This window comes from Cavia porcellus, unplaced genomic scaffold (genome assembly GCF_034190915.1).
Source record: "Cavia porcellus strain 051 isolate PalLab524CR breed Dunkin Hartley unplaced genomic scaffold, mCavPor4.1 scaffold_19, whole genome shotgun sequence".
Classification (NCBI taxonomy): domain Eukaryota; kingdom Metazoa; phylum Chordata; class Mammalia; order Rodentia; family Caviidae; genus Cavia; species Cavia porcellus.
Genome location: NW_026947502.1, coordinates 27,894,649 through 27,920,947, shown reverse-complemented (window position 1 = coordinate 27,920,947; position 26,299 = coordinate 27,894,649). Strand labels below are relative to the sequence as shown.

Sequence of the window (26,299 nt, the reverse complement as noted above, 5' to 3'; positions counted from 1 at the left end):
ACTGTCAGGCTCTCTTCTTACAGCAAAGAAACCCTCTTAATCATAATTTCAAGAAGCATTTTAGGAAGAAGAACTCACCTTGGTAACGTTAGCCACTTACTTAGCTAACATTTATTAAGCTCACATTGCAAACTGAACACACGACTGACTTTGAGGACCTGTTTAAGAGCAAGATGATATTTGTCTTCCTCTTTCCCCCTCAAAAGGTAAGCATGGTGCATAATGAAAATTATATATTGTAGTAAGTGCTAGTCAAGAAATGGACTTCTGATAACAAGTAAAGATGATGCCAGAGAGGCTATTGCTATGGTTTGAATATTCCCTATAAACTTAAAATTTGCCAGTGAAACAGTATTCAGCTAGGGTAAGGTGGCATGCACCTATAATCCAAGCTAATGGGGAGGCTGAGGCAGGAAGATGGAGAGCTTGAAACCAGGCTGGAAAACTTAGTGAGACAGGTTTCAAAATAAAAACTAACAAAGCTTAGGAATGTACTCAGTAGTAAAAGCCCTAAGTTTCATCCCCAACACTGCAAAGAAAGAGACAGGAAAAAAGAAACAAAGAAAAAACAGAAGAAAGGAAGAAAGAAGAAATAAAGAGAAAGAAAGAAAAAGAAAGCAAAGAAGAAAGGAAGAAAAAAAAGAAAGTAGTTTGGAGTTTTAACAAACTAATGAGAGCTTTGTCATAATAAGTGGATTAAGCTGTATTTTGCAGTGGGACAATTATGCTAAGAATGAATTCATTAATGTCTGGGTGTCTTTCCTTCTCTGTGTATGCTTCCTTGCCTTTCAACCATGTTAGAAGATCTAAGGCTCGAAGTTCCAGAAACCATTCTCGGGATACTGCTCAGCTGGAGTTCTTTTCCAATCTGACAGCACAGACTTTGCTGCAGTGTATCCGTCTCCGTTGTGGGAGGAGTTGCCAGCTCCTAGAATGGAGGGAGAGAAGGTGGCAAGAGCTTGGCACTACAGTAGCAGCACAGGGCCTGGAGTCTGGTGCTTTCTTTGTCACCATGGCAACAGTGTAGGCTGGAGTGGGAAGCAACTGAGAATCCACAGGAGGAAACTAACTTGGGAGAGAGGTAGCCAAACCTACTGCCCTGAAGTGGTGATCCTGTCCTCCTACTGCTGCTTTCACCCAGTACAAGAAGTGGCAGTTTGTAAGTGGACAGATAACAATAGCAGCATGATGACTGTGATAAAAGAATTGCCATTCAGCCAGTACCGGCTGCAACAAGCCACGGCCCTCACTGCTCTCATGATCACATTATAGACCCTGTCTTCCAAAGATTAAATAGCTCCATCCTCCATATGGAATTCAAAGAGAAGCCCATTAAAATGTACAGTAAACATATGGCAAATCAAGAGGGACAAAGTCTAATCTTGTGTGCATCCTTTTCAATTTTAGGAATTTTTGTTGGCTCTTTGTTGGATTTCAATTTTTTGAGTGGTAAAAAGGAAATTGCTATCCATTGTGTGTGGCCACAGGCTGGCTGAACGTTGCCCTCAAAAGGGTGTTTTACTACAAATCTAGGTTTACGCATTCTAAGTTGGTTCTTCCAGGCTGTACTGTACAGCATCACATCTGTTCAAGAACAGCTGTTCAGACTGTGGTAGGAATCAAATCTGTGCATTCCAGAGCTCCAGTGCTCTAAAAATGGCACACGCTTTATCTCTTTCATAAATATATATAAAATCAGGAGTACAAATTCTCTGCAGAAATCTATTTTGATGCTTCTGATATCCCAGTGCAGAACTGAGCTATTCAAGGGCTGTTTAAAATTCAGGATGTATCAGTGACAAAGCCTCTCCTCCATTCCTCTGGATTTCAGGACTATTTTTGTGAACTCACAGAGACCACACAGAGAATCAAAGGATGAGATGCATTACGAGGAGGCTTGGCTTTCTATATAAAATGTGCTGTTCTATGATAGTTCTATAGAAAAAAATCTGTTCTTAGATCAAGGGAAATCATATACATATATTCATATATATGTATATATGCGCATTAACATATGACATATGCCTATGTATTTTTCATCAGTCTACCTACAAGCCTACATCCTTCCACTTAGCTAGACATTATGTCTTGGACAATGTGATTGGACCGATGTGATTTTAGTTAATTGGATCATTGCTTAGTTCCCTAATAATTTGTGAGATGATATAAATAGAACGAGGCATAGCCATTGCATTACTCTATAGGTATCTTTACCAAATCAAAGGAAGGCTAAATTATTTTTAGATGAGTTTATAAAATGATATACAAACTTTTAGCATAACTTCTTGCTGATTTCTTAAAGCAGGGGGAAAATGAAATTTTAATATTTTTCTGTTTACATTAGAAATTTGTATAAGGAATAGCAAAAAACAAGACTAGCATCTGTGTCTCATTTTGAATGCCAGTTTTGTAGTTCGTTAATCTCTCCAAACCTTGTTCACTTTAAATTGAGCATAATTACAGTACCTATCTCACTGGGTTGTGGGTGAGCTTGAAAAAAAGAGACAGACATCAGTAACACATTGCCTGGATTTCAGGACTAGTAGTTACTACTAGTTCAGGGTACTAGTAGTTACTATAATGTTTGATTTCTGGAAATCCTAGATGTACACAGCCAGAGAAAAAGGTTCTCCTTTTTCTTTTCCTATCCTAAATTGATGGGTATTTTCCTGGTGGTTGAATCAGAGACAAATAATATGCACTAAAAAGCTTGTACATCCTCAAAGTGAATAGAAACGACATTTCAACCACTTTGCCCTGCTTCTAAAAATATATTTGCAATTTTTTTACTACTGAACCACAAACATAGTGTAAAGAGAAGCCTGTACAGCAAATAAGACCTGTACAGATAGATTTGAGCCACTTGGCTTTGAAACTCAGAGACAGCCATCCGAACTCCTTAGTAGACTACTACTAACCAATTCCACAGCTTTAAGCAAATCTCTTAGCTTATGGCTGTTTAAGAATGTGGCCTCATTTTAGGACGCACAACCAAAACTCATACTCTCTTAATTTGTTTCATCGTCTTCGCCAATTACCTTTAAATGTGACACTTGGAACTATATTAGGTTTAGGGAAAAAATCAAAAACAAAACAAAACTTTAAAAAAGAAATCTTGACCTTTGCTAACCCAGAGGCATGGGGTACATAGGAGAACAGTCACGACTGGATCCACAAGAATGAGAATCTAAATTTCACCATGTTTTAGCCTGTAGCCTTGGTCATGTCTCTCACTGTCTCCCTGGGCTGTTCTCACTCTGTTCAGTACTTTATGTGAGTTTAATCTGGAGGATGCACGTAGGTGTCCAGGATGTATCAGGTGCTCAGCACTGCCTAGTTTCCTCTTCCAGAACCAAATCTTCAGTCTATGCAGTCAGCAATGTGAGGGGCATCTAATATTTGATTCCACTGCACCATCCTATTCCCACTCTGTCCCTGAAGGTCATTGGAACCAAACCTTCCTGCAACAGTTAAACACACAAATGGCCACATCATTTGCTGCTCAGATAAGAGAATCAAACAATACCTCTTTCCCTTCAAATATAGGTTATTTCAGGTCTTCACCAGATCCTACCAAATACCATTTAGGCTGCAGATTATCACTACCATTTTATTTTCTCTTTCTGAAAAATTTATTTCAAAACAGCTTTCAAGTACCCTATTGTTTTCAGTAAATTTGTGAAATTGTCCCCATGTCTGTTTGTTTCTTCTCTTTTGGTGTTGCAAGGCAGTGGGAAGGAAAAGACTTGAAAATAATCTCTGTAAAATGGTGACATTTGCTTGATCACATTGACATTTTTTATGGTATCAAAGTTCTGCTTCCTGAAATAGAACTCCAATGAAAAGGATAAAGAAAGCTCAAGCTTAGCTTCTGGCGTTTGAAGTCTCTGATTCACTACCCTCCGCCCCCATCTGCCCACGAGCAGGTTTTCACTGACACTTAATCAGATTATATGCAATACAAAACACTGGTGGTTTGCACCCATTTTGGATTTGGATGCTGCTGTTCATTTTTAACTTCCTTGAGACAAACTATTTTTCCAACTCTGGGCACCATGCTGAATCACAATAAGACACTTTTGCCTGACAGCCAGCAATGACACCCAATTTGCTAGAGAAAGATTAGAATTGAAAATACCCTGGGAAGACTCAAGGCATGCCAAAACACAATGTTCTCTAATAAGAGACCAAATTGGCACTGCTAGATAAAACAGCTCTGAATTGTTCAGAGTTTAGTTAAAGCCTGGGGCTCCTATCCTTGGAGCGCAGGGGAAGATGAGGGAAGTTTGTAAAGGAAAATTGTGAAGGAAGAAATAATACAGATTATAGAAAGGTAGCATATCATGGGATGGCAGATTAAAAGCCCATGTTGCTTGTCTGAAGTGGTATTTGTGGCTCTTGTAAGACATGAAGGCTGGCCCAAGCCAGTTAATAGCACAACCAAAACAGCTTTGCAAATGACGGTTCATTTGGAGAGTAACTTTTCTTTTTCTCATCTGAGGTAGGAAAAGAGGGAAGAATTTCAGGAGCTGAATTGAAAATGCAACAGCTTCAAATGGGTTAGAAGCTAGAAGCCTGATGTCCACAGGTGTGGACATTGGAAACAGCTCTGGATATGACTAACAGGGGACTGAGCAAAGCACCCTACAGAACCTAACAGAGGACACATGTACAGATGACAAAAAAAGTGGGCTTTCTAAGGCTTCTCGAAATCATTATATATACTCAAATGTTAAAGCAGGGTGTTCCATGGGAATCCTGCATTACCTATAAATGGAGTCTGTATGCTCAGACATTGCAAAAAAAATAGGTTTCTTCACAGTATCAACTTCTCAAAAGCCTAGTAAGCAGAGCACTGTTTTAGCTTTCCGAACAGGATCGTACCTCATTTCATGACAGAATTTTTCTATTTTTGTCTTTTAAAAAAGAAGCTCAAAGAAACATTTATTCAGTTTTAGATTAAGTGAATAGGTCAAATAAATAGGCAGCTGTTCTAAAATCTGTTAGTATCTTATTCAGTGTTATTTTTTTCCCCAGAAAAGGATTCTCATAGTCTTTAGGTCACAACCTGAGAAATAAATATCGAAGTTTCTTATTATTATTGTCACTACATATTCTAGGGAGAAAATTACTCCTCCTTAAATATTAACTCATTTCATTGGTACTTTTAATTATTCTTCAAATTTTAAAATCTGGAATTTATGTTCTTTGCTGTTTTATGACTTTAAGAGCATTTTTCAGGCCAGGGATACAGCTCAGTGGCACAGCACCTGCCTGGAAAGCACGAGGTCTTGAGTTCAATTCTTTATCTATCTATCTATAATTCATAGGTGATGTATCATTTTCCCTAAAATAAATTCTTCCCAAAATAAAGAAATCAAATGTACTCATGCCCCCCCCCCGTTAAAATTCTGAAACCATTCCAGAATGCCTAGGGATGTTTGTGGAGGCAGCAACCGAGTACTGCCCGTCTCCCACATTGCTGGGGCCTCTCAAGGCTGAGCTCTTTGCTGACTTTGGATATACATTTTTGGATTTTTCCAGCCAAGAGAACAGAAAAGCTCTTCAGTCAAAACTCCAGTGAACAAGAGCTCTTGGGAATCCCAAGTACTGCTGGTCTACCCCTTCCTTCTCCTCAAGGTCTCTAGTAGTTGAAAAAATTGCCTGTTGGGAAAGCCAATTAAGAAGAAAAGACCTCACAGACTATTTGTCTCAGGACAAGAATTTTTAATATTGAAATTACTATATACCTGGCAAGAAAGAGCAGATACTATATTAAATTTGACAAAACAAGATTTTCTCAGACATTATAACTTCCTGTAATTGATCCTTAGAAGTCTGAGAATATAGCTGAATATATAAAACACACTATACTACTGAGTGGTCTACATGATTCATAAACCAAATCCAAGATAATAGTTTCAAATCACAAAGTACAGGGATTATTATCCCATGGGGGTGATATCCTGTGACACTTGGGTCTATGGAGGAACTGGGAGTTCAAAGTCAAACCCCAACTCGGGGTGTAGGTCAGTGGTAGAGCACATGAGTAGGCATGAGGCCCTGGTTTCAATCTCTGGTACAAAAAAGAAAAAAAGAGAGACCTGTTTTGAAATCTTTTTTCTGGTGTGGACTAATCAAGGCTCTTCACTGACAAACATCCTAGGCTTGGATCTTTAAACATTTGTTCTTTTACTTGTTTTGGACATTTAGCCTTAAGCAGGGCAATGTCCTCCACACACACTGAAGGCTATGAATAAAAAGAACTCTGAGGGGCAGCATGTGAACCAACAGCACAGGCCAAATACACCAGAATCTGCTGACCCGCACAGGCTTATGTAAGAAAAGAATACTTACCACCAGCACTAAACTGAACAGTTTTGCATTTTGCTTTGGCCCAACAGTCATTCCTAATATTTTTTAAGTGCTATGTTCCTAATCATGGAAGCACAATCAACTTATATTGAAAAGAAATAAGATTATTAAAAGAAATCTGAGTTAAAAGTTTTATTCATTCAACATCTCACATTACAAATATTTAAAAATTATATGCATACTGGTATAAATAGTCATTTGCAAACTATTTAATAACATTAATTTTCCACTAGCACTTCAACAAATGAACTCTTTTAAAAAAGGAACTGTGTTATATAACTTAAGAGTAGAACATACAAAAATAGGAACTTAACGTGAAAATGACTTTAATAAAAAAATGAATTACCCTTATTTAAAATGCTATAATAAATACTACAACCTCCCCATACACAGTAAAAACTATATGGAAATTCAGCCAAGTAGTACAATTAACTGACATACTTAAATAACTCTTCCTTCTGATAATATGAGCAATACACTGGAAAAAAATTAGGGATTAGTAAAAACTAGACACCCACTTGCTAAAAGTTTCACTTCCAAAAAATATAACAAAAATCTGATGAAAATTATAAAAACTAATTATACTTTAAATTTTAAAAATATAAAAAATAAAACAGTTGAATACAATAGTCCCAATTCTTACAATGCTATCAATCACAGTAGCTTTAAAATAAGATAATAAAATAAAGCAAATGACCAAAACCTCTTTTATTCCATTTTTAAAAATAATCTCAAATTTACATTAGTAGAAAGATTGATTTCTGATTCTTTTCTTTAGAAACACCAGCAAGAAAGAGGATTACTCTTTAACAGTAGAAAATGACATTTTTAAATGTCTGCAATTAAAAACAAAGAATTACACTGCAAAGATCTTTCAAAAGTTTGAAATAAGTATTGCACATAACTTGAAGTTAACTTGCCACAATTCATCACATTCAAGTTTTTAAATCACCTTTTAACAGAAGATTCAACTCTTCAAAACAAAAGGGGTGAAGTATCAAGTCTTTCCAACAGCACTCTCATAAAATGCTAAATTCATTCACTGCAAATTTTATTTTGCATTCTGCAGAGGTCTGTGTATGGAGAAGTATATATATTATACCAAAGCGTGGGGACAAGAAGGGAAGAGGGAGAGGGTTTCTTTACATAGAAAATAATCAGAAACACTTTATTTTACATTGCAAAAATAACCATGTAATTACTCTGTAACTACATTGTAAGTACATGGCTGGTGCCATGCTAGTGCGCTAGAACTACATGCTTGGTAAATTGAAGTGATACCCTAAAATCTGTAAACTAATTACATGTTAATTATGTTTGAGTTACATGGTAACTCCCAACTACAATCCCATGTAATCTGAAGGACATGTATTCAATAAAGTTCAGAGTAATAGATAATCATTGTGTATGCCCTGTAAATTGAAGTATAACCAAATAATCTGTAAACACGCTTGTCACACAATCACAAGTAAATATTAGTAGATAACAATTTCTTACATTAGTCATGCATACTAACATTACACACCTGTCCCACGGCAGGCTATTTTTTCTTATATATAATTTAAAAGAGCAGACATCTCTGAATCAAACACTTAACATCAATTTATTAAGATTAAAAATGGCTAAACATTCACCAAAAATGTCTGCATTTTATGAATAATTTTAAAAACTTAGTAAGAAGCTGTAGACAATTTTGTTATTTTAAATTTCTACCCTATTTTATGCATTTAATTTTTTAGGAACTACAGTGTTATCTGTCATTTTCATGCGAATTTTTTTCATTAATTTGTGACTTCATATAGACTATTTCTTAAATTATAGGTACACCAATAGCTGGTGCTGGGGAAGGATGTTTAAGCAACATGCTTTCTCTTCTCTGCAGACTCTAAAATAGCATTGCCAGTGCACAACATTCATAATTTAAAATGTATGCAGAGCACTGAAATGTATAAAAAGCAGAATATAAGAAAATAAAATTTATTAAAATTATTTATATTAAAAAATGAAGTATATGAAGATCTCTCAGTAATAAAAGTACAAAAAGCTACTCTTTGCAATATGAAAAATTGAGGTATTGCATAAAGAGATATCCCGTCAGTGAAAAGTGTGCCTAAAAATGTTCACTGTTGGAAAAACAAGATATACAAAAGTAGTGCATAACAAATATACATTATGTGCATGACAAAATAAGTTAGCTACAAAAACACTGTACCGAAATTCAGCAGGTCATGTACAAAGGGAAAAATTATTATTCAAAGCTAGTTCTCAAACAGTGTTATTTCTTGTTAACTCATCACACCTGTTTACTGAGTAGGAACAGCACAATAGCACACCCCAAGCCACCTACAAGCATTTAAAAGAATTAAAATAGGCAAATGAACATTCCAATTAGAATCGTGTAGTTCAGGAGAAAAGAAAAAAGTCCCTGACCAGCTACATGAGAGCACCCTCCATTCGCATGACTGCTTTACTGTTTGCAGGGTATTCTTTAAAAGCAGCTCCCTCTCTGTGTTGGACTCTTAAGACAGCAAATGTCTCCATTTTGACCTTTGGAACTTAACAGGTATAGTTCATTAAAGCCTGTATTAAAAATAAAGGACTGCTTTTCCTAAAGATAATCAGTAGGGGTCATCAACCAGGTGGTTCCACAGCAGCGCTGGGGCAAGTCTTTGGTTTTGAAGGATCCAAGATGGTACTGTTAGGTAGCACAACTAGCAAGATTGCCATTAGATTGTTTTTTGTTTCAACGTTTTTACACACAGGTCATAATCCTTTGAATGATGGATAGGGCATTAATAAGAGAATGTCAATTAAAACATAAAAGTGACTTCCTTGACTAAAGCTTCAAGAGACTAATTGAAATTTACTCCTGAAGCGTACTGTTCAACACATAATGCCTTTCAAAGCTAGAATTTTATTTATAAGAAAGCATGCATTACTTGATGAAGTTGGCACTTCAAACACTGACTATGTCCCATGCTAAGTTCTGAAACTGTAATGTTATTTTATTTTATAGGAAGAGTAAGATAAACATACGTACCTTTGCACAGATTTACACAGTTACTTATTTCGACAGTGCAAAACACTTTGTGACTACTTCACTTTTTAAAAACTTTTTTCCCCATTTTCTATGTTACAACTAAATTACAGGATATCCAAAGTAATTTTAAATCTAAAAAGTAAGCCAATCAGCAGCCAATCTGTATAATGTTTTTGTCTGGTTTTGACTACAAGTGTACTGTAACATAAAAATCAAAAATGATATCCTTGAGGTATCTCTAGATCTGTTAACGTCAAAATGGAGAGCAAAGGCTGACTGACACCTGATGAGTTTTAGTATATTAGGGTACAGAATTTATATGGATCATCAAAAATAAGACCTATACATTTGTTCTTTAAGAGAGGAAATGCTAGGATACCACCAGTTGTCATCAATTCTAGCTTTGGTAGGTTTTTTGGGGCTGTGACAGATCAGTCAGTTAAATAAATAAATGCACTTCCCCTCAGTAGTAGTTTGACTCCATTCTTACATTCTCAATGTTAAAAAGTGTTTAAAAGAAAATAAACCTAGCTCTGCCTACTTTACTACTTTTCTGAGTCATTAATAATTTTGAGGCATAAAATTAATTCCAGCCCCAAACCCTTAAAATTAATAATGCTGCTCAATCTTGCTCATGCATTGGTTTGCTTTGACATGCTCTTTCCTGTTAATAATTATTAACTTCCTCCATTGCTGTTAAAAGACTAAAAAGGGGATGGAAAAAAGAGAGAAAAAAAATAAAGAAAGGAAAAAGGCAAAAGCACTTCCCTGGGGGAAAAACTGTCAGGATAGACCAATAGTGTTATTGTTGCACGGTTATTTCAATAAAAGTATTCTCATATGTTATATTATTAACAATAATTTAATTAAAAACCCAAAATACTCTATTGTTTCATTTCTCTGTTAATATTTCTCTCTCCTCTAAGAAAGTGCTGCAGGAAGTCTAGATCCTCTTGGTCTCCAGCAACGTAAGAGAATAAAACTTCCATACAACATGATGGTAATATGAAAAAGGAGTTCATACGTATTATTTGCAGTGACACAAGAATCTACAAAACACCTATATTATAGGTCATTCTTTTCATTATACTATTGTTTAGTAACACACTGCTACAAAAGGACATGCCAGCGTGAAGAGATTGAGGAAGGGGCCAGAATTAACAGAAGAGTGCACTTATTCTGAGGCCTGAAAATGAGCACTGTAGTTAGGCATCCTTTAGTTCCAGCGGAATGAAATATGCCGAGGGCGGTCACCTCCTTCCTTCACCAGGGGCTTGTGGAATTCCCTGCCAGCACGAGAATGGATAGCAGCCCAGCAATATTCACAGTAATACTGCAGACAGGTAACATTAGCACAGAAAAATGGGGCAAATTTCCCCCCACAACGGGCTCCTTGACATTCATCACACAGCTGATCATCCAAGACATATGGCTTAACTTCCACCTGTAATCAAAAAGTAAAGGTTATGCTTTACAGTGACTGAACAAGGCAATCTTAGCATATACACAGTGCACTTCCATCCACTATCGAAAAGAATCTGTGCCAAGGAACTTAAGGGGAAGTGCCAGTAACCCATGTACTGAAATTAAAGAGCGCATCATTTAAGAGCTTCTACAAGGCTTTCATAGTCACCACTTTACATTTTATTTTTAAACGTACACTTCAAAGAGGAAAAGGGACTACATCTGAAATCATAATGTGAAGCCAACTGTCTATCACATTCTGAGATTAAACCTACAGGACAGTTTTCACAGACACAAAACCTCACTTTAATTAGTGGATCTGGATTTTTCTCCTATGTGGAATTATAATTTAAACAAAACCAACTGAGAACTTTCAAGTTGCACAAAATAGCCCGTCAAGCTTGCAACCATTGGGAAGATGGCTGACGTCTGCATCACAAGCTTCTGAGTTGTCACAAAGTCTGGCTCAGGATTTCTATTTACAGAGTCTACACCTCAGGTTAAAATCATCACCTGGAATTCTGGTAAAACAACATTCAACCATGGACTCCCAATCCAAAACCTAGCTTTGTTCTTTGTCAGTAAGAATCATTTACTTGAGTCTAAAAAGTCACAGGTGACTTTATTAAACTGGGTTTGTTCCAGTGTTCAATAAGCCAACCTGACATTTGAGCCTCTTAAGCATTAAAAATAACCTGGCTATTACACTAGCTAGAAAAGCGCTGGTTATTTTTAGTCTTGGAAAGGCTCCTGCTGAAACTTCCTCACACCAAGCTATCATCATTACTCAGCCCATTCAGCTCTAATGAGGGCTCCTGACAAAGGTGAGCCATGGACCACAAGACAAGAGTGACATGGAAGGCCAGGAAGAGTAGACATGGTGAGGCTTTAGATCCCCAAGCTGCTCCATACCTAGAGTGCAGGACTACAGTGCATACCTACAGGACTTCATTGTAAATGACACAAATTAAGCCTAAATTTTTAGTTACAATGCCCACAACTCTGAAGTTTCTGCTGGGATGCAGCAGTGAGATGGCAGACATCTTTTAGTGTGAAGGAAAGTCATTAGGCATGGCAGTGTATACTTCGCCTAATCTTGCCTCTTCTCCCCATGTTTATCAGACATACTTGTTTAATGTAGTCAAAATACTGTAGGATGATCACTATTAAAGTTTGTACTGCTAGTGAAGTAGAATATATTTGACACGAAACATGAGCAGTGTGCGTGAATCATGACTCAGTTCAGTTTCTGCATCTCAGATTGAGAACAGCACAAGGTCAATAGGTCAATCGATAAAGACTTTTGAGCATGATGCGTTGCAGTGTGAGATACCAATGTCATTGACAATGAAACTGTCAGTCTGCCATGAAATAGAGAGCTCATACCAGAACATAAATTAATGTACTGTTTTCTTCCTTAAGGTCCCTCTGTGAAAAACAATTCTCAGTTGAACAAAATGCTATGCTTAGTAATGTAACTGACGTATATTCTGGTACACAGGTCCTGCCTCCCCCTAGTTTGTGGATAGGCATTTGGTTCACATGTCTCACTTTGAGTAGTCCTGGTATAAAACACGACTCTATGTACCAGAACATAAGCTTATAAGGTCACACATGCTTATCTTAGGCACTAAAACATTTACTGAATGGATGAAACACAAAGATAAGAAATCTGTGAATAAAAAGACAAAACACCTAATATAGAGTTCTAGATGAAATATATTGTAAAAAGAAAAAAATCTGAGGTTTTTCTCCAGTCTTCTGATTCAGAGATAAAACTAATAAAGAAAAAATTTTAAAGTGCTGAAAACAATGTTAAGTTTTACACCTAATTTTAGATGGAAAAACAGACTACAGATGAAAAGATGATTTTTTAACTTAATCTGCTTAAATGAAAGCATTTTAAGACAGCCAATCCTGGAAGTGAATCAATTTAATGTTATTATATTAGTGTATTGAAAAATAATTCTTACTATGCTATTAATGATTGTTGCAGGATAATACATCAGCAACAACAAAACAACACCAGCAGATGTCAAGTGTGTTCACATCTGTATCCCTAATATACTGAGTACACAGGATTCGGCCAATATTTATCAAATGAATGAATGAATGAGGTAATTTAGGAAACATTAACTCAGGTAAATGTATTATAGTATTCTGTACTCAAAACCTAACAAGGAAGAAATTCATAGGAAATTCTTAGAACACACATCTAATTGACTTTATAGATGTAACTCTGAACTGTCAATTTACAGTCATATGGCATCCACATTCTAACCTCAACAATGACATATTTAGAGGATCATTCTTTAACTTTCAAGAATGCAGTCTAGGACTTACCCGTTTATCTATTTCTCCATGCTGCAACTGAACAAAGCGGGCACTGATAGCAGCTATGTAACTCTGTTGATTAGAGAATGCAACTCGCCCGGCTCCTTTTGGGTATTTTAGCTCAGGATCTGTATCAATGCCAGCATAGCAAACACCTCCATATAGTCGATCCATTATCATGGCAAGCTCCACTGAATAAAGAATGTGCAAAGTGAATATTTGAAATTAGAAAAATTCACCTTTTCAACAATGGTTTCATCAAAAGTAGTTCATTTGTTCTGTGAGTTCAGATCACGATAACAATTATGAATATCAAACCCACCGCTGCATCCAATTGCCCAATAGGTTGATCATTAATTTTTATAAGCAGGACTCCACTAGCTATTTTAAAATGTTCTCTTAATTTTCTCAATAATCCTATGGAACAGGTAGCAATGTCTTAAGGAAACTGAGGCAAAGATATGATCAATTTGTTTAAAGTCACAGATCTCAAAATGATAGTTCTGGGCGTGGTATTTATGTCTATCTGCCCTAAATTATTTACTGTCATGCACTTATTATTTAATAAGATATTACATACTATAAATACTTAATTGAACACTAGAAAAGTATCTTGGTAGATTACATCTGGAGGTTCTTCTAACTTGTCTTCAAAATATCTGCTATCTTTTTCTATAATCTAACTATTCATCTATTTTTCAGTGAAATAATAAATGCATTTTCTCCAAGAAATCTTATAGTTTTAAAATAGCATTTGCATTCATTTTATGTTTTTTATCTCATTTATATCATTAAACCTCAAGTTACTTGAAGTTAGGGATATAATTTCTTCTATAATTATTACTCTAAAAACATGATGCACTACTAAGAACAATACTGTATTTCAGAGCAACTGTATTACTGAGCAACCAAGGATACAGGAAATGTTGACCATCTCAGTAGATAAAGTATCCTAAGGATTTTTTTCCCCAGACAATGACCACATGATTAGCATCATGAGGCATTACACTAAGCACTTTGCATTGGTTATCTCATTTAATCCTCAAAACAACCATAGGAAGTACACTCTTCACTGCACTTGACAGATGAGGAAATTGAGAATTAGAGAAATTATATAATTTGTCCAAGGTCATTCAACTATTAACTGGAAATAGCATATTCAAACCCAGACATCTTGATTTAAGAACTCTCATTATTAGACATTAACTCAAATGCTCCTGCGGAATTTATCCCAAATATCTTTACAATTCTTATGCTGAAGGAAGAGAGACGTTACTGTGTATTTAATCTTACCAGCTCGTAATGGTCGAGGAACTCCACCAACAAATATAGTTTTTCGCGGGTCAAGTGGTTGGGAACCATCCATCACAAAATCACTGTCACTGAGATTCCAAGGCCGAATCTGTACCTAGTGAGTGTGGGAACCGAAATGTAGTATTATTTTAAATAGTTAAAATTACTGCAATCAATAAAGCTACAAAACTAAAAGACTTAAAACTCGCCTATCCCAAACTCTTTATTTCATCTTTTAGAGTAAGTTGAACTAAGGTAGAGTGTTAAACTTGTCTATTATAAGCCAAAGCCCTTAAAAGGTCCTTAATTACCAGTAAGTTAATTAGTCGTTCTCCACCTTTCTGGTCTACTCAATCCTCCTATATACATAATTTAAATTTAGCAAAGAACTGTAGACAGAGTTACATTTCATGTGCAATCAACCTATGTCCAGGGAATGCAAACTACTCCTGAATACTAATATTCAAGAGTTTCAAAATTACTTCAAAAGCATGTAGAAATAAAAATATTGCTGATATTTGCCAGAAACTTCGTCATAAACACTTCAGTGTAACTATTAGTTCAATCAAGAATCATGTACTAATTTAAAAACATTTGCATTTATTAACTGTTACAAATACTAACCCCAAAGGCAAGAGTTAATAGCAAGGTCTTCCCAACTACTCACACCAACCTAGGTCACTCATACACAATTCATGTACTTGTGGGAACTGGCAAGGAATATAGACAACAGAAAGAGTCCAGGCCATAGGAACACTTAAAAGAATGTTCTGACCTAGACAACCCAAGAGATAAATAGAAGTTCCACAAATTATTGCTTGACCTGGACCCACTGACAACACTGTGTACTGTCCCCTTCACTAGAGCTGGCTGACAGATAATAAATTGTTGATTTGCTAGATTCATCAAAACAGACCAGTTGGCTATCCCAATAACTACAGTTTATGCTAATGAAAAAACTTCAAAAGGGAAAAAAAACAGCATGCAATTTATCTATATGAATATACATAATTCATTCTACTTTGGGAGAGAAATAAATACAAAATGTAAGGACAATATTGGGTAAAAAATTAATCAAAGAGAAGAAGGAGACAGAAGCCAAAGAAGATACTTATGATTTGAATTCTATTATTCAGAGAAAATTCAGCAACTTATAAAATGCATTCTTAAATGAAGTACTTATTTTTTTAATTATTTTCATCACTGCCTGATTTTTATCACTGCATGATTACTTTCATTGTGGAGAACTGCTACATGTACATAATACATCTGTCTTTAAATAGTGAAGATTTACCAATATTTCAACTAACCAAAAACTCACTATCAAAAATGAGATATATAGATATACAGAATGTCAATGTTAGGAATATAACAATAAAGACTTTTTGATTCCACTTATAAGTATACCAGTTTACTATAAAAGCTACATCAAGATGTTTTTCAAAAAGAGAAGATAGAAGGAAAAAAAAGCTATTCTATGCTACACTGCACTTACTGGCTTATCCTTGATGGTGGGACTTGATACACATAAGTAGAGTTTTCCGTCTTCTTCAATACATGCATCAATGAGAGCCTGAACAGAGCTTTCATCTTGAAATAGCAGGAATGCATAGCCTGACAAAACAGGAAAAAAGGGTGGGTCATATACATTTTCCAATCTTTTTTGTAATTCTTTGGAAGTACAAAGAATAAGTAACACTAAAGAAAAAAAAAGAAATGAAAAATATGAAAAAAATCTAAAAATATTCAAATTCATATTATCAACATACTGATCACTTTGATAATATCTTAAAACATCTTTTAGAATAAAATTAAATTTTAACTTAATATATTAAGTAGAAATTTTAAAGATACATTTAGAAAAGTGAGTTTCAAAAAATTTTTTAGTGAAGGTAAACATTTATGAAAGGGCTAAATAATAAACAATGTAAGGATTAAACTGCACTTCTATATAGAATCTTGAGAATTACCTTTCGGAGGAAAATAGGATTTGCTCTCTGCTTTATGAGGCCAATCCACAATCAAAGGGCCAAAGCGACGAAAACTAGCTGTGATCTCATCTAATGGAATGAAAAAAACGTAGATGTAAATATTACTATGGTCATTTCTTAGCAGTAATAGTCTTTAAAAAAAACTTACAAATCTACTCTCTCCAAGAACAGTACAAAGTGGCCTTGTACCCCCTTTATCTAGATGCACCATCTATTAATAATTGGACTGATCAGTCTTCACTCCACCTTCTCTCTTCCCCTTCCTCCCTCCATCTGTGTGCATGCAAAAATCTACCTAGTCATCCATCCATCCATCCATCCATCCATCCATCCCTCCATCCATCCATCCATCCATCCATCCATCCCCTCCCCCCATCCATCCTTCCCTGACAAAACGCCCTAGATCCCAAAACACTACTGTTGGTTATTTGCTCAAAGCAACATTAATTTTATTCCCCCATGTAATTGGAGACAACACTACTATCAAATCACAGACTCTATTTAAATATCAAATTATCGCAACAATATCTCCTTTTTTCCTTTCTGATACAGCACATATGTTGTTTAGTTGCCACATCCCTGTCTTTTTCAATTTGGAGAGCTTTTCATTCTTTCCTCTTTCACCCTGCTATATTCTGAATGGTTTGTGCACACCTCCACGACAAATTCAAATTTTGAAAATTAATCCTCAAGGCCAGGTTATCTGGAGTGGGGATTCAAGACAGGTGAGTGGGTCATCGGGACAGAGCCCTAATCAATGGGATTAGGACCATCATAAAAGGCTCCAGAGCAACCCCTTGTCCCTTCTGTCAAGCGAGGGCACAGTGAGATGTCTAGTTGCTGAGTGCTAAGAAAGCAGGCCTTTACTGGACCCTGAAGTGGCTAGTTTCCTGAGCGAGTACAGAAATGGGAGAAATTTCCATTAATAAGCTACCCAGCCCATGGTACTTTGTTTTAGATGCCAAAACTGACTTAATGACCCTAACCCTTGGATCTACAGTCTTTCCTCAAGACTACATAAATATTATGTATTTCAAACACAAATATTACCATATTGATGCTATGGTGCCCTGTCTCACTGCTAGACATGTTCATCTTGATCACCTAGCCAAGTAATATCTGCCCAGTTTTTTCCTCCTCTAGGCTGTGCAATAGTACAATTTGTTCCGCTATACAATCTGGTATAGTTTAGTTTATGTGAGACTGATACATAGTAAAATCATAGTGTATGGAAGTTGTACTGGTTCACTGGTGATTTTTCCTATGCCAGGTCAGCCAACATAATGAAAATAGAATTACAATCATCAGAAAAGAAAAGCCCCCATCTTGTGGGCTGTACATGAAGGAACACTTCCAGTTCTATTAGAAGAAAATTAAAAACCTACAGGGAAAGGTGTAATCTCAACCTGACAGGGCTCCTAGAAGTTTGTATGTCCTTAAGAGTTCAGAGATTTAATCTGTGGTGTCTTCATGCTTGCAACTCAGTATTTCTGCCCTAACAGTATTGGGCATTTTCAATATTCCTGTAGGTAAACACAAGCATTCTAACTCCTTGCTTGAATTGTCCAAGTTATGTCCAGAGTACTAATTCTCTCTTTGTTCATGTTTCAGGTACAAATTCTAGTTTAAATGATATACTTCTAACTCTATTTTCTGCAAAATTTCTGTAATTTTTAGTGCATAACTCTATAAAATACATTATTCTTCAAGCTATACTCTCTGATAGCAGGGTACAGACTGACTCAGATTAAACTGAAATTTCAGCATAGTCTTCATCAAGATATTTTACTGTAGGAAAAAAAACCCTGCTTGTATGTTTATTTCAATCTTTGCCAGCCCTCAGCCATTTTTCCCCTCATTCTTCCATAAGATTATCTTAAGTATAATGAAGTGGCCTGATAAGAATTTACAGATTTTAGGGAAATGATTCTTAATTACCATATTTCAATTTCCTTTTAAGAAACTAAGACAAAAAATTAGGGAGAAAACAATAGAAGACGTATGAAATCTATGTGGTCTACTTTGATTTTACTGGTCATTCAGACTCCATATTCCTGGATAACTTGTTCCTCTTAATTTTCATATGGCTGGTTCTCTACTCAAGTCTCAGAATAAATACTTTTACAAAGTGACTTTCCTTAACTACCTGACCTGCACTGCTCAATCACACTTTCTTTTTTTCTCAATATTTTCCCTGGTATTTTCTAGCACTTTACATATTTTTATGGGCCTCCATCCACTAGAATATAAACTCTATCAAGCAGAGCCCTTTCATCTTGTCTACTACTGTGAAGAAGACTAAGAATAGTCCATGGTGTTTGGAAACCATGTAAGCATTTGCTGAATGAAAAAAAATTCTTTCTTATAGTTCAACTGCAGGTTACATTTTTCTAAAGTTCATTCCTAATCTAAGATTTTAAATCCTAAAACAATAAACTATACCTTTATGAAGCTCATAAAAGGTGGGAAAGAAATGTGAGAACATAAACAAAAAGCCCCATGTTTGCCCACAACAATAGAACCCTGGGGAAGTTTTCCCAGGGACACTTACTTCTTGTCATTGAGCCAGTTCCTTACTTTAGCTGGTTATCATAGCCCTGCTCACCTTCCTTCTGTGAACTAATCTTAGGCTATGACAAAAACACAGGATAAGAGAACAAGGCAGTCAAGACTGCTTAACTGAAGCCACATAAGATTGGAGTTACAAGCGAAATCACGACCTATGAGTTCCTACTGTGTTAGGCCACTATCTAGGCGCCTGCTTTAAACATTTCTCGCTGTACTTACCTTCATCGATGTCAGGAGGCAGTCCTCCTACAAATACTTTGCGAGAATATCGTTCCACTCTTTCTCCATTCTGGTGGGTGAAGCAGTGAGGTGAACCCAGGCCACTATGAAGAGGTTGATCCCCACGGCCATCATCCAAGAACCCATCTTCCATTGGAAACAGTGAAGACTGACCTGAAACAAAGCAGGATAGAAAGCTAACAGAAAATGCTGCTTGCCATTGATTATTGTGCACAAGAAACAAGGAACATAGCAGATTCAATAAAACTGCTTCTTTTGTTTCTCTCACTCACTAATAGGATTAGTTAGAAAACACCCTTGAGTTCCCATTAAAGTCCCAACTGAGAAAGAAAGTATATGGTTAAACAGAGGGCTGCTCAAGTATCCCACTGGGATCAAAAAATGGCAGTGAGGTGACATGAAAGTACAGCAGGAGAGAACAATCTGTGAAAAGCAGTTGGCAGCAGACCTCACTGACTTGGCAGGGCTCTAGGGCCACTGGCAACCTAGATATGGTCACTAAGTATTAAATCCAGCTGTAGGATGTAAGTCACTGAAGTTTCTTTAAAAAGCCAAATGGTATGGCCTGCAAAATTTCCTCTGAGAATGTGCTTAAAATAATAAATTGACTTCAAAGTTAAATTCATTTTAGTTAAATTTTAACTAATGGAATACAACAAAACCCACTTAGTGCCATTATCATTGTCTAGTCTCACAGAATTTAAAATGTGGAGGCACACTAAAGATTATATATATAGTTATCAGCTTCCAACTATGCTGCATTATTTCTAAAATCTATCATTAAATTGGCCATTTGAAAATTATACCATCCAGAAAATAATAACCCAAAAAGACCAGACATGCCAAAGTATGTAAGAGTCTTCCCATATTTCCCTGGTAGCAAAATAGGAACTTTTATATCACAAGCGAGACACACAGCTATGCACAAGAAACAAGGAAAATAGCAGATTCAATAAAACTGCTTCTTTTGTTTTTCTCAACAATAGGATTCTGCAGAATCCGTAACTGCAGAATCTCTGTACACTGTTTCATCACAGCTCAGGCTCCTCATCCACACATTTCAGTGTGCTTTTGTTGCCACCCTCATCTTTAACTTTCATTAATAAACTCAAATAATAGTATCAATGGAACAATTTAATCTTTAATACTATATATCAAATAAAGGTAAAAATAAGTATAAATTGTAGGTTATTTTCTAAATCTTCAAATGTCACATTTTTAAATCTAAGCCATTTAACTGCGCTACTTTCTTGTAAAATGACAGTTATTACAGACAGCAAAAAAAGGTATCTTTAAGAAGTGAGTCCTTAAAATCCTCTAATATTTGTAGAGTGTTTTTCTCCAATGTTTGAAATTTATAGAATTCATCACTTATTTAAGCTCATTTTAAACAAATGTATTGTTTACTTAATAAAACAAGATGATATACATTACTTAAGTATAATTAAACTTTCAAGATAATGTATTGTGAGACTACTTTGACTGTATTTTCTTTTTTGGGGGGTTTTTTTGGATCTCACATATAGCCAGGCTGGCTTCAAGCTTAAAGCAATAATCCTGTTTCAGCCTCCCAAGTGCTGTGATTATAGACATGACATACCCAGCTTCCTAATTTTCTTTCTAAAGAGTTTTTTCTCCTAATTATTTCTTTCAGAAAGAAAAAGGGAACAAATCATTAATGTAAACAAGTTGAACATCTAATAAAATATAGGGAGATCCTTTGAATTCAAATATGAATGACATCATTCTGGTAATTTGTTTACAACTAATTCCTTCAAATTAGAATGTATAAAACATTAACTACAACATGACACAATGTAAAGATCAAAGTTATATTTCATTTCCCCTCTCCCTTTCCCCATGAAGGTTAAAAACTGAGCAAGCTTGGGTTCTCTCCAAATATAACTGACACATTGAAAAGTTAGAAACAATAATGTTACCTCTCCTTCGCCCATATGTCCTTGCTGCATGTCAAATGAGAAGAAAAAACAAAAAAAAACAAAAAAATAACCTTTCAAACATTGTCAAAAGAATCAACTGAGATTTCATCTATCAGTTTTTGAAATGGAAAAAAAAAAGTCCATATACTTAATTCCTGATAAATGTCTCAAAAACAAGGAATTCAAGCATGAAAGGTCAATTTAACACATTTTCTTCGAAGTTCTCCAAAGACACTATATAGGCAGTGTGTGTGTGTGCGTGTGTGTGTGTGTGTGTGTGTGTGTGTGTATGCTGTATGCTGAATGTTTAACTTTTTAAAATCACAGTAAGTAAAATTATCAATAATCTCCATTAGATAGTCCCCCTTACTCTGAACACACCTGTCTCATCATTCTTGCCACATTCTGAAGAAGTTCTAGAAGTCCTCTTTCATACCTTTATAATGTATGATCAAAAGCCAGTAAATTCTGCTAAGGAGAGTCATCCAACAAAAGGCAGGCCTATAAAAAAAATTACAATGTATGCACATCCATCTTATTCCCTGGATCTGAGACTCTGGGACTTCTGGCTCTTCCCCAAAATCAGCATGACCATGAAAAGTAAACAGAATCAACTCAGGACATCAAGGTAGCCAGGCAGCACAAATAAGACACAAAAGAGACTTAAAGAACTGCTATAGAAAATGTCAAGAATGATGGGCTAAGTGTGTTCAGTGAGGGGGAGTATTTTGAGGAGAGTTAATGATAATACGTCTTTTACTCTAATATTATTATACACAGTCACCATATTTTCCAATCACAACCAGTAAATCTTTATTGAATCTTATTTATTTTAAAGAAAACTTCTTTCCATATTTATCATCTAAGGTCCAAACCATTATGAAATTATAATAATATGTAACATGATCTAAACAAAGTACTACTACATTAATCATACTTTCTCTGATTTCCCCGTTAACAATCAATTTAGTAGACACATCTTTAACTTAAGATATGTTATCACTATAGCATAAATGATTTTATAATATTCACAGTACATGCCTATAAAAGAACCACAACAAGTGAAATCTATAGGTAATTCATACACTTCTTTTTAGCTAACAGTTTTGTGTATCTAGTCAAATCTAAACCAAGTCTTAAATGTTGAAAAATAAAAGGTCTGACATTATATCATCAAGCTAAGAGGAAAAGAAAAAGTCATAATTGAAGATTCAATAAACAACAGCATAAAATTTAAATCACGAAATTTTTAAGAAAATAACGAACTGGCACTTAAAGCCTAGCTTGTCCAAATTATTATTTAACAAACATTTCTTGAATGCCTGATCTTGCTAGGCCCTGTGCATAAATATCACATGGCCCTGACCACAAAGAATTAGTAACTTTATCTGTCAGAGGACCACATAATCCAGTACATAATGATAATTAATATACCATATAAAATAGTCTCCCCCACTATCCAGTTTTGGTTCCATTACTTCAGTTAGAGTAATATCTGAAAATATTAAATGGAAAATTCTATGAACAAGCAATTAATGAGGTTTCCAAAGGCTTTTAAATAATGCAATGAAATCTTGCACCATCCCACTACCTGGGACATGAATCACCTCTTATTAGTTTATTCATGGTGTACATGCTACCCCCTATTAGTCAATTAAGATACTTTGAAAAAGAGACCATGTTCACATAATTTTTATTACAGCATGTCTATTTTTATTATTAGTTACACATTACTCTTTTACTGGGTCTAGTTTATAAATAAAATTTTATCTTATACAGTATATATCAATATATATGAATATATGGGGAAAATCATAGTTGATATAGGCTTCCATTCTGCCACTGGTTTCAGTACCTACTGGGGATCTTAAAACACATCCCCTAGGAATAAGGAGAAATGACTGGACTAGTCACGAGATAGGTGTGATAGAACAGAAGAGGAAGAGCACCTGGATCTGATAAGAGTGAAGGGGATAGGAAGTATCTATGATGTATATTATTAACGAAAAGTAGAGAAAAGCATGCTAGGCCTGGCACTGCCACAGAGGATAGGTTGGAAAAGTGGCAAGAACAGAAGCTCATGGAATGAGTGGGGACATGGCTAGGATAGGTTTTGAGTAACAGCACATTTAAGAAATCACTGTACAAAATGGTCAGGGCTTTTATTTTTAACCTTGCATATAAATGCTAAATAAGTGTAACTCAGAAGTACCATATGAGTATTTTCCAAAATGAAATTATACCTCATACTAAAATACATTTCTACGTTTACTAAGTAGCACTGGATTCCATCAAACTACTTGAGCAAATGTATTAAAACAACATAAAACTTTCCTCAAGTAATACCTAATAGTTTTTAACTTAATGGATGTTGAGTTCAGAAAGAAAAAATTATTTTCCAACTTACCATGCAGAGGTTAGAAAGATCACTGATATCAAAAGTAGATACTTGCCTTGCTTAAGAATAGTCTATTTAGACAACAGCTTCAAAGAGAAAGGAGTTTGGGGAAACAAAGATTTGAAAACCTTGGTTCTATCTTAAAAAGCAGATTGATGCTGTTTAGATATCTGAGAAAACATTCCAAAGAGTAGGCTTTCAAAATCAACAACACACAAATTTTCATACCTACCATTAAAAATAAATAGTTTTAGGAAGCAATAAGAGATATGGATCAACAGTTAAATAAAATCTCTTAAATATTTTCAACTGTGAAATTTCAAACTTTGAGTACTTCAAAATAAAGTCATTGATACAGAGAAATTTATGGTTAAATTCTGAAAACTATGCATTTTCATGTGTACAATGTTTACAATTATAAAAACTTTGCAAAAAAATAGAGAAGTGAATGTAAATTAGTACTGAAAAAGTAAACATGATGACATTCTGGAGCATAAAGAATGAGAATACATAAACTTTTTTTTCATTTATTAAAATAGTTTACAATTTTCTGTGTAAATTTTGTTATATTCCTATCTTGGTTACTTTTCTTTCATTGCTAAAACAAAATACCTGATGGCCAAAATTAAGAATGTTAACTTAGCTCACAGTTTGTAGAGGTTTCACTCCATACTAAACTGGCTCCAAGGCAGAGTGGTGTGGGTGAGGGGCAACTGCTCATGGCAGTGTAAGGCACCAAAAGCAACAAGAACCAAAGGGGGAAAGGGACAAAAAGGGAAGAATGCAAGAGAAGACTCTTTCTGTTCCTTATATTATATGTAGGCCACTCACCCTAGGGTGGGTATAACACTCCCAGCTGTAATCCCAGCACTAGACAATGAATCAATGACAAACTCTAGATTCAGCTGCCTCTGAAAAGCACCCCCTCATGACTGCAGGAGGCTTTGGGGGGACATCAGGACACAAACCATAACAATGCCATATGTAGAAAAGTAAACCAATCATAAGTTTAGTGAGTTTTCCACAAAGTGAATCTATATAAGCAACCAGATCCCATATACAGTATTAACAGAATGCTAAATGGTGTTACTTCATCATAAATATAAAAGATGTAGTGAGAATCTTTTTCTTATCTATTTCAAATTATATTTGGAACAAACCTTATGATGAAAAACTCATACCACATATCCTTGTCATTTTCCTCAGGAAAATGTTAAGATTTTCAATCTTAGAACTATATTGTTTGCTACATGATATTTTTCAGACTTCCAAGGAACTGAGGAGGTGCAAATGACTGTTTAAAGAAATCTATGTTTTGAAAAAGTTCTGGCTAAGTGAGCTGAAATAAACTGTTCAGAATTCTTTCATTACTGAAGAGTAACTTATTAAAATATTTTCTAAGTATATCTATTACCACTTTATAAAAATCTCCCAGTCTCCATTGAGTTAGGATGAATATTCTTTACATGTGCACCTATTTTTATGACTCAGTACTGATTAATAAAGTCCTCAATAAGTTTAATGTTCAGGACTAACAGGCCTCAAGAATATTAGTATGGACTTGAAATATTACAATCAGAAAGTTTTATTATTTCTGGATATGCATTATTAAATCTATTGATATTTACTTCTAAAATGTCTTTATAGTATTGCTTACAAATGATTTCTTATTATTAACCCTATATTTAACATCAAATTCTCTTCAATAAAATAATTCATTAATCTGTGGTGCCAGACTTGCAAAGCAAGTACAGAAATATTTGTCAGAAGTTTTCTGAGAGAGAGACAGAGAGCCATTACTATGCGGCCATTTAAATACATAGCACATGTTCGTGTGCTGACATTTAATAAGTCATTTACTTGCAGTGTCTAACATGCATTGAACAATCCTTACTGTGTAAACTTAAAAATAAAAATATACTATATATAGATACATGAGAATATACAAAACTGATTTTCTAGAACAATGTTGAGAATCTTTGAAAGAGAAACAGGAATGGGAAAACAAAGTTCTTCACTATTTCTTTTATCTCTTTCTGTACTGCTGAATTCATCATCATTTTATATTCTATGTTGCTGTATTTGTTAAAGGACCTTTTTTTGGTATTTTGGTATTTTGGTACTTAATACTAAAAACAAATTACAGAAAGTATCCTTCCCTAAATGAAAGCACTAATTCTAGGGAAATCAAGATGTCAGGCCATGAAGGATAAGTAGGTGTTAGTAGGCAGGGAAGAAATGATACTGTCAGGTAACTGGTCTACTTTTAAGTTCCCCATATATTTTCACCCCTCAATGCCCCCTGGTGAGAAGCAACTCTTCTGGGGGAGGATGGCTCAGATGAAAATATGTTATCAAATAACTGATTTTTTCCAGAAAGGCTTTTAAAAATGTAGAGGAATCCAGGTACAGTGGCAGATGCCTACAGGACTAGCTAGTTGGGACTGACGGGGGAAGGTCACTTGAGCCCAGGAATGAGCAGTATACTGGGAAGCCATCTCAACACACAAACAAAAAGAGGGGAGAAATAGCCAAATTAGTAAGTCAGTTTTAAAAACAATGTAAAGCTACAAAACTAAAAGTTAATCTGTAAACATAAAAAAAAAATAAAAATAATGATTGGAAAACCAAAAATCTGACACAATTACTACAAAGA

At 35.2% G+C, this 26,299-nt stretch overlaps 1 protein-coding gene across 4 annotated transcripts in view; it reads right to left on the bottom strand.

The window, feature by feature from the left end:
• Positions 1–6,492: 6,492 nt before the first annotated feature.
• Positions 6,493–26,299, bottom strand: part of Cpeb4 (cytoplasmic polyadenylation element binding protein 4) — a 60,382-nt gene continuing 40,575 nt past the window's right edge. For 2 of the 4 annotated variants that reach the window (XM_063230800.1, XM_063230802.1), the window contains 7 exons: positions 21,246–21,269; positions 19,285–19,458; positions 16,477–16,566; positions 16,002–16,120; positions 14,507–14,621; positions 13,223–13,404; positions 6,493–10,859 (listed from right to left, as the gene is read on the bottom strand). In XM_063230800.1, the coding sequence (XP_063086870.1) occupies positions 10,632–10,859; positions 13,223–13,404; positions 14,507–14,621; positions 16,002–16,120; positions 16,477–16,566; positions 19,285–19,458; positions 21,246–21,269 (932 nt within the window). In that variant the 3' untranslated portion in view covers positions 6,493–10,631. The remainder of the gene's footprint in view (positions 10,860–13,222; positions 13,405–14,506; positions 14,622–16,001; positions 16,121–16,476; positions 16,567–19,284; positions 19,459–21,245; positions 21,270–26,299) is intronic. The other 2 variants (XM_063230801.1, XM_063230803.1) reach the window with 1 other exon arrangement.